The sequence below is a fragment of the Lepidochelys olivacea genome (genome assembly GCF_965140295.1).
Source record: "Lepidochelys olivacea isolate rLepOli2 genome assembly, chromosome: 11".
Lineage (NCBI taxonomy): Eukaryota > Metazoa > Chordata > Testudines > Cheloniidae > Lepidochelys > Lepidochelys olivacea.
Genome location: NC_140421.1, coordinates 33,911,147 through 33,924,450, shown reverse-complemented (window position 1 = coordinate 33,924,450; position 13,304 = coordinate 33,911,147). Strand labels below are relative to the sequence as shown.

At 38.6% G+C, this 13,304-nt stretch overlaps 1 protein-coding gene across 2 annotated transcripts in view; it reads right to left on the bottom strand.

Moving 5' to 3' along the window:
* Nucleotides 1-13,304, bottom strand: part of TANK (TRAF family member associated NFKB activator) — a 39,303-nt gene that overhangs the window by 21,002 nt on the left and 4,997 nt on the right. For both annotated transcript variants that reach the window (XM_084643251.1, XM_084643250.1), the window contains exons 2-4: nt 5,380-5,526; nt 1,937-2,045; nt 616-746 (exon numbers count right to left, since the gene is read on the bottom strand). In XM_084643251.1, coding sequence (XP_084499377.1) covers nt 616-746; nt 1,937-2,045; nt 5,380-5,478 — 339 coding nt within the window. In that variant the 5' untranslated portion in view covers nt 5,479-5,526. The remainder of the gene's footprint in view (nt 1-615; nt 747-1,936; nt 2,046-5,379; nt 5,527-13,304) is intronic.

Here is a 13,304-nt window from a genome sequence, read left to right as displayed (position 1 = left end):
GATGCACAAGGTCTGCTCTGGGTGTGGGAGCCTCATGTAAATCACTTCCTCCCTCCTGAATGCTGCTGTTCTATTCTCATCCCTGCCAACCTCAGTAGGTCTGTGATGAAAACCCTTGTGTGGCTTCAGCCAGCAGCGGGTAGGGGAAAGGAATATATCCAGCCAGTTTTCGCAGCAAGTCACTTCTCACCCCAATCACTTGCTGCCGCGCAGACTTGCCAAGTCCCCATCCTCACCCCGATGACTGCATTGTGACAGATTCTCATTACAGAAAAGGGGAGCTCCTTCTTGACTGTCACATACGTGAGGTGAAGAAATAAGTGAGCAGACATGTTCCCCCACCCCTTATTTTTCCCCCGAGTCAACATTATTCCCATGATCGACCCTGCCAAACAGCAACAGAGCTGGGAAAAGTGAAGCCTTATCCTCAACTGGTGGAAATCAGCACAGCTCAACCAACTTTGGTAGAGCTATGATAATTGACATCAGCTGAGGATCAAGTCCATAAGACCCTGGAAAGGGAGCAGTTCTGGGCATCTCTGAAAGCTCATTTCTCCATTAGAGCTTAAAAGCATAAATATAATAATCCCGTTAAAGACAATCAGGCTAGTGTACCTTTAAAAGTTTCTCTCTTTGCATTGCTAGTTTGAGTTTTTCATGGAGCTGATCAAAAGTTAGATTAGGGGAGGTGTCATTTCTCCATGCTTCACTATCTTCAGACACTAGAATGCGGCCATGTGCGCTACCTGTAAAATAAAAACAGCTCTCTGAGCAACACTATTTTTTTCCACCCACCAACCACGTTAGGATTTTTTTTTTTAAATGCATCATATGAATTTGGTATTTTCACTGGGCCAAGTATCACTGCAGATACATATTAAGTTGATTTTAGTTTCCTTTATTGGACCTAGTATTAATCCAACAGAGGCCCAATTCTGCCCTCAAATCTCAGACGGATGAGCAAATCCAACAATAAACACATATTCTTGAAAATAAAGCCATCAGCTTTGCTGGCATTTGTGAAAAGGAAAAGCATTAGACTAGTGTGAATAAATAAAATATTCACAAGAGTGCTTTTACTGAAAGAGTTTTAATGGCCATTTTGCAAACTTTATTTCCATCATGTGTAGAATTGATTCAGAGAATTAAGAATGTTCACTGACCATTTGAACAGAAAGAGAAACTCCTGTTTATAAAGCTTAAGTAACCCAATAAGTTAACAAAAGAGTGCCATGTAACTTAGCTGACCCGTCACACAACATAAAAAGTGAACACCTATTGTACCCAGTTCTAGAAAAAACTATAGGCTAAAACTTGTTCACACAAATTATTCAAACAATTGTAATAAATATTCATAAAAATAAATCATATCCTGTTTGCAGATAATTTGTTACTACAATTAACAACTCTACTCACCTAAAGTCCATTGGCTTCAATGTGAACAAGCTGTACATTTTTAAAAAAAAAAAAATCTTCAGTTTCTTCTCGAAGAACAAACAAAAAGCTTTCCAAAGATTTTTCATTTTATAAACAAGATTTGAAAATGCAAAAGTATGTTAAGACTATTTCCGTGTGAACTTGATGATCACTTTAGATAAGCTATTACCAGCAGGACAGTGGGGTGGGAGAGGGTATTGTTTCATGGTCTCTGTGTGTATATAATGTCTACTGCAGTTTCCACGGTATGCATCCGATGAAGTGAGCTGTAGCTCACGAAAGCTCATGCTCAAATAAATTGGTTAGTCTCTAAGGTGCCACAAGTACTCCTTTTCTGTGTGAACAGAAGTAGTTATTTCCCTTAAGCATAGCATTACCGCAGAGTCCTTTTGTGGATACATATTGTAGAATCTGAAGCAATACACAAGTCAAAACTATTCTGCAGTACAATACATGATTAAAGGAAAGACATATAAAGCACACAAATTAGAGTACGTACCTTTGTTAGCATTCACAGGAGCCAACTGTGATTTAAGTTTTGTAATCGTACTTTTCTGAAACGCTATCTGTTCCTGCTGTTCAGATATTTGCTGCTTATAGCTATCTATCTGAAAATACAATAATTTAATTAGCATTAGTCTTATTTTGTTTTGATTAAAGGCTTCAATTTTAGCAGATACAGTTTATCAGCTTTCTTTTTGGGATGCCTGCGGCTGCAATTTGTGCACAGAAACGTGACAGTTTTCACCTGTGACACGTCTAATTTTAAGTCTGTACTGATTGGAAAAAGGTAAACTACTAGATAAAACAAGATTGCTGTAACTCTTGGTTAACAGTGATGGTAGTAAATGTCAGGATAACGTTTATACGGGAGGCAATTTTCAGTCATAACCATAAATTAAAATGGGTTTTAAAATTAGGATTTGGATATTTATTTATTCTTTCACAGAATCTGTTAGTTACCCCAGTTATATCTATATAGGACTCTATCAATTTAACTTTTCAGGAAATAAATCTAAATGTCTAAGTAAAGATATTAGTTTTTTCAAACTTAATTTGAAACAGTATTATAGTTCCACTCCCCATACCTGATGTTTGCTGTTTAACTAAAAAAAACAAACAAACCAGGAATAAATATACATGTCTATATTTAATACATCAAACTGCGTGTCTTTGCTAACTTTGCCTTCCAAGGCTCCTGGAAGAGGGATGGGGAGAAGGCCCAACTAGCAAAGAAAAGAATAGCTGCTCAGTGTTATTCTTCATCCAACTTTGCCTGATCTTTTCCCCTAGCTTGACCTGCCCTGTTAGAACCTAGAAGGCCACGGAGCTACTCCAGGTAGAGGAATATTGGCCAGCCAGTTAACTGAACAACAATCAGCTACCATTCAGGTAGCTGAACAACAAGAATATTAAAATATATACATGATGACACTAGCCCATTCTTGATGGCACAACACTAATAGTGCTGAAGTTATGGGAGAAAACTTGTGAAATTCTAAGAAGAAAGTTTTAGGAGGATTATTTGAATTTTTACTGAAAAAATGATACACATTACTCTACAAAGAGTGGGGGCAAGATTTGTTTAATGAGTTACTTCACTGTTATTGTACTTCTGTATTGGAAGCCTCACAGAGTTAAGAGGACTTACTGAAAAGTCGCACTTGTCCATACATCAAGAATAAACCTACAATCTGACTAAAGGTTACTCTGAAAGGCCAAGTAATTGTTGCAGTGAGAGCGTTAAAAAAAAAAAAAAAAAAAAAAGAGATCATAGAGCAGTACACTCCAGCAACTATAAAAGACCTCAGGAAGCAGAAAAATCACTGAAAACCAAATTGAAAATGTACAACAGCAATGTCTTGTCAACACTTCTGTACAGAGCACAGACATGACAGCTAAAACAGACAGAAGAGAAGATGCTTTTGACAGCCAGTGTGCACAAATTATTCTTTGAGTCAGATGGCAGCAACAAGTTACCAACTAGAAGATCTGCATGACAACCAACTATCCATCTGTACCAAACACCATCTGGCCAAGGAGACTCTGGCTTCTGTGTGTTTGACATGGCTCCCAACTCTAGAGACTGGTAAAACAAGTGGCCTACCAGTAACTTCAGTAAACTGTTAACAACAAAATGATGGACAAGCCAACAAAGTGCTAAGGCTATGGAGTGAACAGAGAAAGAGGAAGGAAACATTAGAGCAAGCAACATATGTAGGTCATCCAAAATAAACAAACAAACAAAAACTCATGTTTGGTAAAAACCTGTAGTTTCTATAGGTTGACTTCCCTTAGGAAATACTTTTACCTTTAATGGTTCTTTTCTGCAGTCAGAGAATCTGATTGCTGAAGGTTGATTAGGGCAAAGACAAGTTATTATGAACACTTTATGGAAGGTCTGTGTATTGCTTGTCTAAGCAAAAGAGAAATGCACAACAAAATCCCATAGAAATTTGTTTCCATCACTGTAGAATACTCACAGTCTCACCCATTTGTTCCTTATGTTCCAATTTTCCACTGAGCTTTAGAAAGGCTGTTCCATAAGCATGTATTTATTTTCTTGTTTTGAATGCAGCATATGTATCCAAAGAGGACAAAATTAAGTTTATAATTTAGCAATTAATTTCAAAGAACGCAGAGTTAGAGTTTAGGAGCTTCTCAGTTGTGTTAAGAGAGCGAGAGCCCCAGTCCAGAACAGCAAATAGCTTGCGGGTAAGGCACTCAGCTAACATGTGGGTGACCCAGGGTTCAAGCATCTGGTCTTTGACTCAGGCAGAGAATGCACTTGAACTGAGGTCTCCCACATCCAAATAAGTGCTCTGAGCACCAGACTATTCTGCGGTAGGACTATTTCTGGGGAGGCGGTAGGGAGGGTTACTGGATTTCAGAATAAAAAGTGTGCTCTCTGGCAAACACTCTCTTACCCCTAACTCCATTACTTCCTCTCTCTGAACTGTAAGTTAATTTAGGACCCATGTTGCTCCAGACAGGCCTGCACCATAGCACCTCCATTGAACTGTGTGTGAACTGATGAACAATGGAGTCTCTCATTCAAGAGCAGGATTTGAAATGCTCTAGAAACCCCTGTGTGCTAGGCAGTATCACAAAGCCACAAACTGCTGCTTTTGCAGAGTATTGGACTGCATGTGCGGCTAGCAGCTCCAGACAACTCATGGAAATGTTGTTGGGTCCAACATGATGGTTGAAATATATCCTTGTAAATGCTTGTTCACATCATTCCAAAATCCTGAAAAACCCAAAATGCTATAAACTGTTCAGAATCTTCCTTGAACCTCCCTCTTCACTGCTTCATTGTTGGATAAAAGGATATAAGTATACAGTTTGATTCCTGTATTTTAAAAAGTGGTAATATTAAAACAACTTGTAAGTTAATTAAAAATACTTATGACAGAAACTATCTTTCTATGTGCTTGTACAGCATCTAGTACAGTGACCAAAGACCCCAATATCTCAATTATTAATAACTTATAAGGCACATCTGTGTGTCAGGTAAGTAACAATATAAATAACTGTCTGAAAGACCTTCAGATTTCCCTATCAATTTGTTGTAAAATAAGAGTAAGATAAATTAGATTTAATATTTTCCATGAAAGATGCTGTCTACAAAGATACATTTACATTTTTAAAGAGCTCCCTGATTATCTTCCGGAGACACCTTTCCCACACCTAAAACCACCTCAAAATTACAAATAAAAGATTAAAGACATGCCAGATGATACACACACATATTGGGAGTTTCTTCCCCACACCATAATGTGCTATTCTTTGATTTAGTGGTTTGGTTTTTTTAATTGCAATTTCCATCTTTAACAAGATGCACTGAAATTTCAGTTGCTGAAGTAAAGCAAAACTGAAGTCTCCACATTTACTTTGATTCTCAACAGAATGGATAGCTTTAAAAACAAAACCAACACATACTTTTTGCTGCAGTTCTGTCACAGCATGGTCTTTATCCATGCATGCCTGTCGAAAGGCTTCATAAGCTTTATTAAGCTGCTCTCCAATATTTTTATCCATACTTCCCAGCACTGTCTCATCACTGACAAGATGGACAAATTAACAGACCTGAAAAGTGATCAGAAAAAAAGAAGGATAGTTAATTAACAAAGGTAAATTTGAGAGACAAGGTGAGTGAGGGTAATATCTTTTATTGGATCAACTTCTGTTGGTGAAAGAGACAAGCTGTCGGGCTACACAGAACTCTTTTTCAGGATTAGGGAAGGTACTCTGAGTGTCACAGCTAAATACAAGGTGGAATAGATTGTTTAACATAAGTAGTTAGCACATATTCCAAAAAAAGGGACCATGCAAAGTAGAGTGACCCGTTAACACCTCTGCAGTGATAGGACCCCCAAAAAAAAAAAAAAAAAAGGGTGTGTGTGTGGTTAGTGGGTTACAGATTGCTGTAATAAACCATAAATCCAGTGTCTTTGTTCAGTCCATGATTTTTAGTGCCTAGCAGAGTTATGAATTTAAACTCCCAGGCTCATCTTTTGAAAGTGTTGTGCAGGTTTGAAGATGAGGACTGACAGATCACTTTATATCAGACTTCTTTGTGAAAAAAGTGTTCACCCACAGGTGATGGGATGTTTGTGTCTTTTATGGTTTTCCTGTGTGACAATCACTACGCTCTCGAATGAACTCACACGGAAAAATGAAAAAAAGACAAAAACATCCCATCACCTGTGGGTGAACACTTTTCACAAAGCCATCACTCTCTCTGACCTATCAGTCCTCATCCCCAAAGGAAACCTGCAGAACACTTTCAGAAGATACGCCTTGGAGCTTAAATTCCTAATTCTGCTAGGTACTAACAAAGACACTGGATTTATGGCTTATTAGACTAATCTGTAACCAACTAACCTCTCCTTCCCCTTTTTGTCCCATCACTGCACAGGTGTTAACAGCACATATTCAAGGTGGAGAGTGGCCAAACTACTTATACTAATCAATCTGTTCCACCTTGTATTATTAAACTGAGACATTCACAGTACCGTTCTTCTTCCCTGTTGAGCTCTGTGTAGCTTGAAATCTTGTCTCTCTCATCCACAGAAGTTGGTGCAATAAAAGTTATTACTCCACTCACCTTCTCTCTCTAATATCCTGGGACTAACACTGCATACAAAAGGTAAATTTGTTATTTTATCATGTCACGTAACAACTTTGCATCAATCAAGTACATGGGACAAATTATCAAAATCACCCAGTGTTATGAACTATGTATGGTTCTGCCCATGCAAACATTTAGGGTGTAAGTGTGGGCCTGAATCAAGGCTTAATGAAGTCAGTTTGGCTTTGGTTCAAGCTATATATGCACATGCGTAGTGCCACTGTGTTATTCATGTTTAAGTGTTTGCAAGACTGAGTGACTGTATATCATCAACTTTCTGATTTCAACAACACACAAAAGCGTTGAGGATTTTAATGATTATTCAACTGTCCAACCACCAGAGAGTTTTCCATTATGGAACAGAAAAAATAAATAAATAAAAACCACCACGTAAACAATAGCACATGGACACATCCCTTTCCTGTCATATCTAACACTACAATGAATTTCAGAACACCTTTTATCAACAGGTTAACAATACCAAGCAGTGAAATCTAGCAAAAAAACCTCGGACCTGCTGTATTAATTTAGATGGAATAAGTGGGTCAGAGGTGTTAACATTCAAAGGTGTTAAACAAGGTCCGGGGTTTTTGGTGTACAGAGATTTCAGTCTGCTGAATGCCATGACAAATACGCCATTGACATTTTCTAAACCATTTATTAAAGATACAGAAAAGTAGTAAAAACAGTTAAAGCATTTGAAGTGTAAAATATTAAGTAAGGCTTTTATTTTTAACAACATTCTTGTTCCCTTTAGCTGGAGAGCCTTAGAAGAAAAGAGTCTCTGGTTGACAGTCTTTTAGAAGGTATTAAAGATTGTAATAATTGTCTCTTTGGGTAAGAGAGAAGTTAGTTGGCATAAGCTGGAGCTGTTGCTGCTAAAATCCAATCCCGTTTCATTTTAGGTGGTGTTTGGGATTCAGTTGGAGCTGGTAGACGTGGCAATATCATCTGGAGCCCTCGCGCAGGCCTGAGCTGGTCATGACATCCCTCAGGATTAAGATCAAGACGGTCTGGGGTCCCAGGTGATGGGGGTGGGGAGAACAGAAGGGAGCAGCAGCTGCCACGATGGGGAAACTTGTTCCAGTAGCCTCTATTTGTTTCCTGCCCCATTTTATTTAAGGGCTTAATAAGGGTGTGATGGGTGGAATAGCCCATCTCCTCATTATATGTCAACCACTTAGGTCTAATATGACACAGCAGTTTTGGCTTATTAATTTCCAGACTTGTATTTCCTTGTTTACAAAATCTGACATGTTTAACAGTCTGACATATTATTAAGCTTTGTTGTTTGCACTAATCTAGTTTCTGTTGGTTTTCTTGCACCTATTTTTAATCAACATTCTTTATTGAAAATAACAATCTACTTTCCATGGTAAATTCAAAAAAAGCAGGCAAAAGTTATAGACCAATTGTCACAACAGACCTTTCTCCATATATTGGGATGTGTAACTGTAGGGGCTGGAGGGTCAGGGGTTAGACAACTCTGATTACTTTAAAGAGGCACACCTGAGAGGAATCAAGTGATTTCCCCTACAAACAGTAACTGGCAGCTGCAATGATAAGATGTAGTTTGTTCAGGAATGAGAGACTGCTAGGAGTGAGCAGGTGCAAACAGTAGATTGGGACTAAGACTCCAGCCAGGTAGGGCTTCATAGTGGCCTGCCAAAGCAGGAAAGGCCTGGGAGGGGTAACAGAAATGTGTTTGGTAGAGTTTGAGTTAATCTTCTGTGAATAAACCCAGACCCCCAGGAGGAGTATTTTGAACATACACTTCTTCTGTGTAATGGACCCTGAAGAGGGGAGAAACAGAGGCAGGGTACTACAGAGTGACCTCTGGCCACAAGGGGGTTCTCTGGAGGCAGCCAATTCTGTTACAGGATGTCTATTGTATGTAATGAACAGCTCCAATACCAATTCTTAGAGCTGAAAATCAGTGACCCCTCCTCCCCCAAACACAACAGTTTCCAGGACACAACTAGGGCAGATTTCTATTTCAGACAGAATGAAACATAATGCCATAAAACTTTTGCTTTGACATTTATTAATAATTATTTTTATTAAAGGAAAACTTACGTTCCTGAAGCTTGTGGAGGAATCTGGATGTAGTCCTAGAGAGGGTGAGCCAGGAAAAGGGGAACAGGGATGTGCATCTTCCCACCACTGAACCTTTGGTGGGAAATCCACCAAAAACTGCACTTTGAAGTGGTTAGTGTTTTTTTTGGGGGGGGGGTTCTTTTGTGGCATGCCCTCCATGCAGTAGAACCTCAATAAGGGGGTGGTTGTTTTAGAGACAGTGGTGGGTCTTTGCTGCGAGACTCCATTTGAGCAGTGCAGCAGGCCTCTACACCGATGCCCTGGCTTGGGGAAGAAAATCAGATCCTATGGTTTTGAGGGTTAGGCCAGTTGTCTTCCACTAAATTCATGTTAATGAGGTGGCTGGAATGACAGCTATTGCTAATTAAAAATTGAAAATTAAAACTTAATTTCAAATGAATTGGAAATCAGAAGATGCACCTGAGTCACTGTTTATTGTTTCTATCTAAATACAGTTTATAATCAGAACACCCACATTCAGCATGACCATGACTTAACAGCATTTCTGCTACTGTAGCACTTTTCTAACATTCTTTTTAGATGTTAAAGAGTGAGCTTAGGCAAACTTTAAATGAAACTTCAGTTCAGTAACACAGAAGCGGAAGTATTATTGTAGAACACAATCCCTGCTACATCAAAGCAATTCTGCTCCTGGTAAGCTTCAAAGCAAGGAAACTCAGGGGGAGATAAGGCAGAATACCCAAGGTAATCTTTCATACTAGAAATGTTTCAAACAAACAATTTATGCTTTATATAAGGCTTTTATTAGGGAAAAATCATAAAGTTCCTTATCTTCCTAATAGAAGAATAGAAAACAGTCTGGCTTTACAGATGTGAAACTAGTAAGATGACAAGAGGAAGACATCAGTATGGGAATTTTTAGTAACATATGACCATCTAAGCTATGCTACCATGGAAAGAAAACAGTACATTTATATAAATTGAATGGGATACTAGTTTAGAACTGTACAAGTTAGCAGGCTGAAAAGGTGACATATGCTTTGGCCATCTATATTCCTGTGTTTATATACACAAGAATATATAAAAGACCTGAAAAGGGAGGATAGAACATGCATGGATGCATGCGACTGTGATAAGTAGAATCACAATTCTGTGATTATTCCTTGGTGAGCAACCAGCAACAAAGTGGACAGTTTAATTAGTGCTGCAGTCCTTTATGGGGGAATGCTAGTAGTCTTATCAGGAAAGGAATTAAGTACAAGTAGATGTGGGACCAAATTTTCCAACAGGGCTCAGCGCACACAAAAAAAAAATCTCCGCTCCCAGTTAGACAACTAAATAAAGTAGGCAAACTTTCAAAAGCAATCAGCTGCTCTCCTTGTTCTTAATAAGAGGTGCTGGGTTTTGAATGCTTTAAGACTGTCACAATTGTGGGTGTTGAGCCCTTCTGAAAATTCTGGCCATATTGGCTAAGTCCTCAGCTGGTGTAAACTGGCATAGCTCCATTAAGTTAAAGAACCACAGTGTTTTACACCAGCCAAAGAACTTGGCTCAGTATTTTTAAGACTGTTATATTTGTGTCCTATCAGCTCTGAGAGTCACTCCAACACTGAATATAAATAACATTTCATTACAAATATGCTAACAGGTACAAACACACACATTGTGTTTTGTATCAGAGAAAGGAAATACACATTACATAGCATTTATGGTAGCTCTCTCTTCAAGTTACAATATCACCTACGGTTGTGGTTGCTTCAGCTACCATAGCTAAATAAGGTCAAGGTAGGTCAGTACTTACATAGAAGATAGGAAAAACCCAGGTGCTGCAGGAAATGGTGTTGGTAATTCAGAAGGTGGCACTACTGCCTCTGAGTCAGTAAATTAACCATTCCCCCAGCATAGTAGTCAGATGTTACACAATTTTTGTATTGATCTAATTTCTTAATTCAGGGGTGTGATCGTTTACTGAAATAGTTCTCAGTGCAATCCCTCCTGTTGACATAGGGATACAAGTATAAAGGTTCCTTATACTAGTATAGCTCTTTCCCCTTCCCATATGGGGAATAAAATACTTTTACACCGATATAGTTGTGTCCATATTGGGGGGGGGTGTATAACTGGTACAGTGAAAGCAGTACAATGTGTGTGTGTAGATAAGCCCTCAAACTGCTTCAAGGGTCATCTTTCAGCTGAAGTGTGAACCAGAAACCTTAACTGTTGGTTATGTATCTTGTATCTGTTCTAATTGGTTTTATTTGAACTGTTCTTTTAAATGGAGAGAAGATCTCTTCTCTGCTGTAGAGGCTGTATCTATTTTGTGATCAGATGCATACCAAAGAGGAGAGACTCACTGGGTGCTCCCTTGCTGGGACCTCACTCTTGTTCTCTAGATATAAAATATAGATTAGATTATTGTGTCTGTAAAAGGTATTGGAAGAAAAACAGTATCTGATCATTAAATCTCACAAGTATCTTTCTCAAGAATGAAGGGTGACAACAGCAGTGACCGTGCTCTGTGTGTGTGTACAATTACATTCTGCCTACATAAACTTCCCACTGTACATGAAGTTGAATAATGTAACACTTCTCTCACTGTTGTGGAGTACTTCTGGGTTGAAATTCATCCAGTTCAACAGCACTCAGAAGTGACTGCACTTTTGTAGCCGGTGAAGCTATTTCTATATACTAGGTTCTGAAGTACTTGCGGATATTTAGGAATAAAAGGCATCATGTGGATGTAAGATTATAATAATACAAGTAGCTAGCAGTGATTGTGGGCTATGATGGGCATCATTGTCCTCCACCAATGCAACATAAGGGCAATGCATACTGCCCCAAGGCATCTTGTGTAATGTACACTATTTCTTCCCCTTCCCAAAGATTAGCAGTCTTCCTCTAAATGGAATAGTTTTCACTGTAGTCTATAGATGGGCAGGCAATTAGCTGCATCACTTACAGGAAGTCAAAAAGGAAAAGCATTGTTAAAAATCAGAATTACTGAAAGTGTGCTCTTATGTTCCTGAAAGGCTGGCACAGGACAATGAAACTGTTTTTATACCTTTTTGTAACTTCCCTCAAGTCACCCAACAGGTTGTTAGGCAAACTGTTGTGAGTTATGTCTTGTACTAAAAAATAATAATAATAGACAACTGGTTTTAATGGAGTTTGAAAGAATTGTGAACAGAAGAAATCTAAGTACAGGAAGATATGGTTTTTAGCTTTAGATGACTCACATTCTGTACAAAAATGAAGATCCTTTAGATTGATTGTTTCCAAAATACCTTTAGCCTAGTCTCTTGCGCAGCATAGTTCATCTAATTCTCTGAGGCAGTAACACAATGACTAGAGATGTTAAGTATTGAGACTTACCATTCAGGACAAAGTATTGAAGGTAGGGGGCCAGGTCAGCCACCGGTGTAAACCAATGTAACACCATTGAAGTCAAGACAACTACAGTGATTTACACCAGCTGAGATTAGTCTCCTTATGTACTGTTTAATATTTAACTAATCACTCAAGTCAGAAGACTAGACAGCACTTAATGAACCCTAGAAAAAAAATCACCTCAGAAATCTTGGCCTTTTGAGGCATCACTCTACAAACACTGATACCTGCTACTGGGGGAGGACTGAGAAATCTCCCTTGAAGACTCATTCTGGTCTCAAAGCATGAAGGGAAAGGCTATCAAGTAGAGCTAGGCAGGAAACAGTTTGTGTCCAATCCATATTTTTGAGAGAAGATTTCTCATCCTGAATCTTAACAAAACATCACTCTCATTTTCCTTAAAAAAAGCCTTTCAGTCTAACAGACTTAAATTTATTTCTTAAATAAAGAGCTGTTTTGAACTGGAAAACTGGAAACTTTAATTCTGAAAGTGTCAAAACAAGACATTTTGACAACATTGATGCATTTCAAAAAGCTTGAGTCAGGATATTGGTCTGGAATTTGACAATTTTTTTGTTGAAAAAATGCCAATTTGTTGAAACTGACCACTTTTACTATCAATCTTCCCCCCAAATAGTGTTAATGGGAGGTGTCAGAGGAGATGACACAAGGAGGACAAGTCATAAACAGGGCCCTCAAAGATTTAGAGCAAGCATGCACAGTTCTGGATACTTGTCTGATCCTCCAAACTTTGAGTTTATGCCCCCTCCCTTAATTATAATATAATCACAGCACAGAGGGAGCAATACAAAATGCTACATACACCATATGCATCTGTTGTATTGCATTTGCCAAACAGTATCATCTAACAGTGTTAAGTAGCACTTTTACATCCCTGTACAAACTCTGTGATCATGTAATTAAATATTTATTGAAATGCATATGCTGAAGAGGGGGGAGTTAAGGTCTATGTGACATCCATAAGGCCCAATCTTCGCCAGTGAACTGCTGCACCTACATGGAGTCCCAGTTGGGCCTCGGTAAGTATTTCCTGTTTAATTACATAAACATGATTGTGTAGGTCTGATGACACTGCTCTGCTACAGGATGGTACAATATCATGCAAAATATATTACAATAAGAAATGGCTACATGTACCAGGACTAGTAAGTTATAGTTTTAACAAAACACTGGAAAGTGCTCAGATACCACGGTGACAGGCACAACACCAGACATTATGAGAGAGGAAACAAAAGATACAAGAGCCTATGGCCATCTGCACACATGA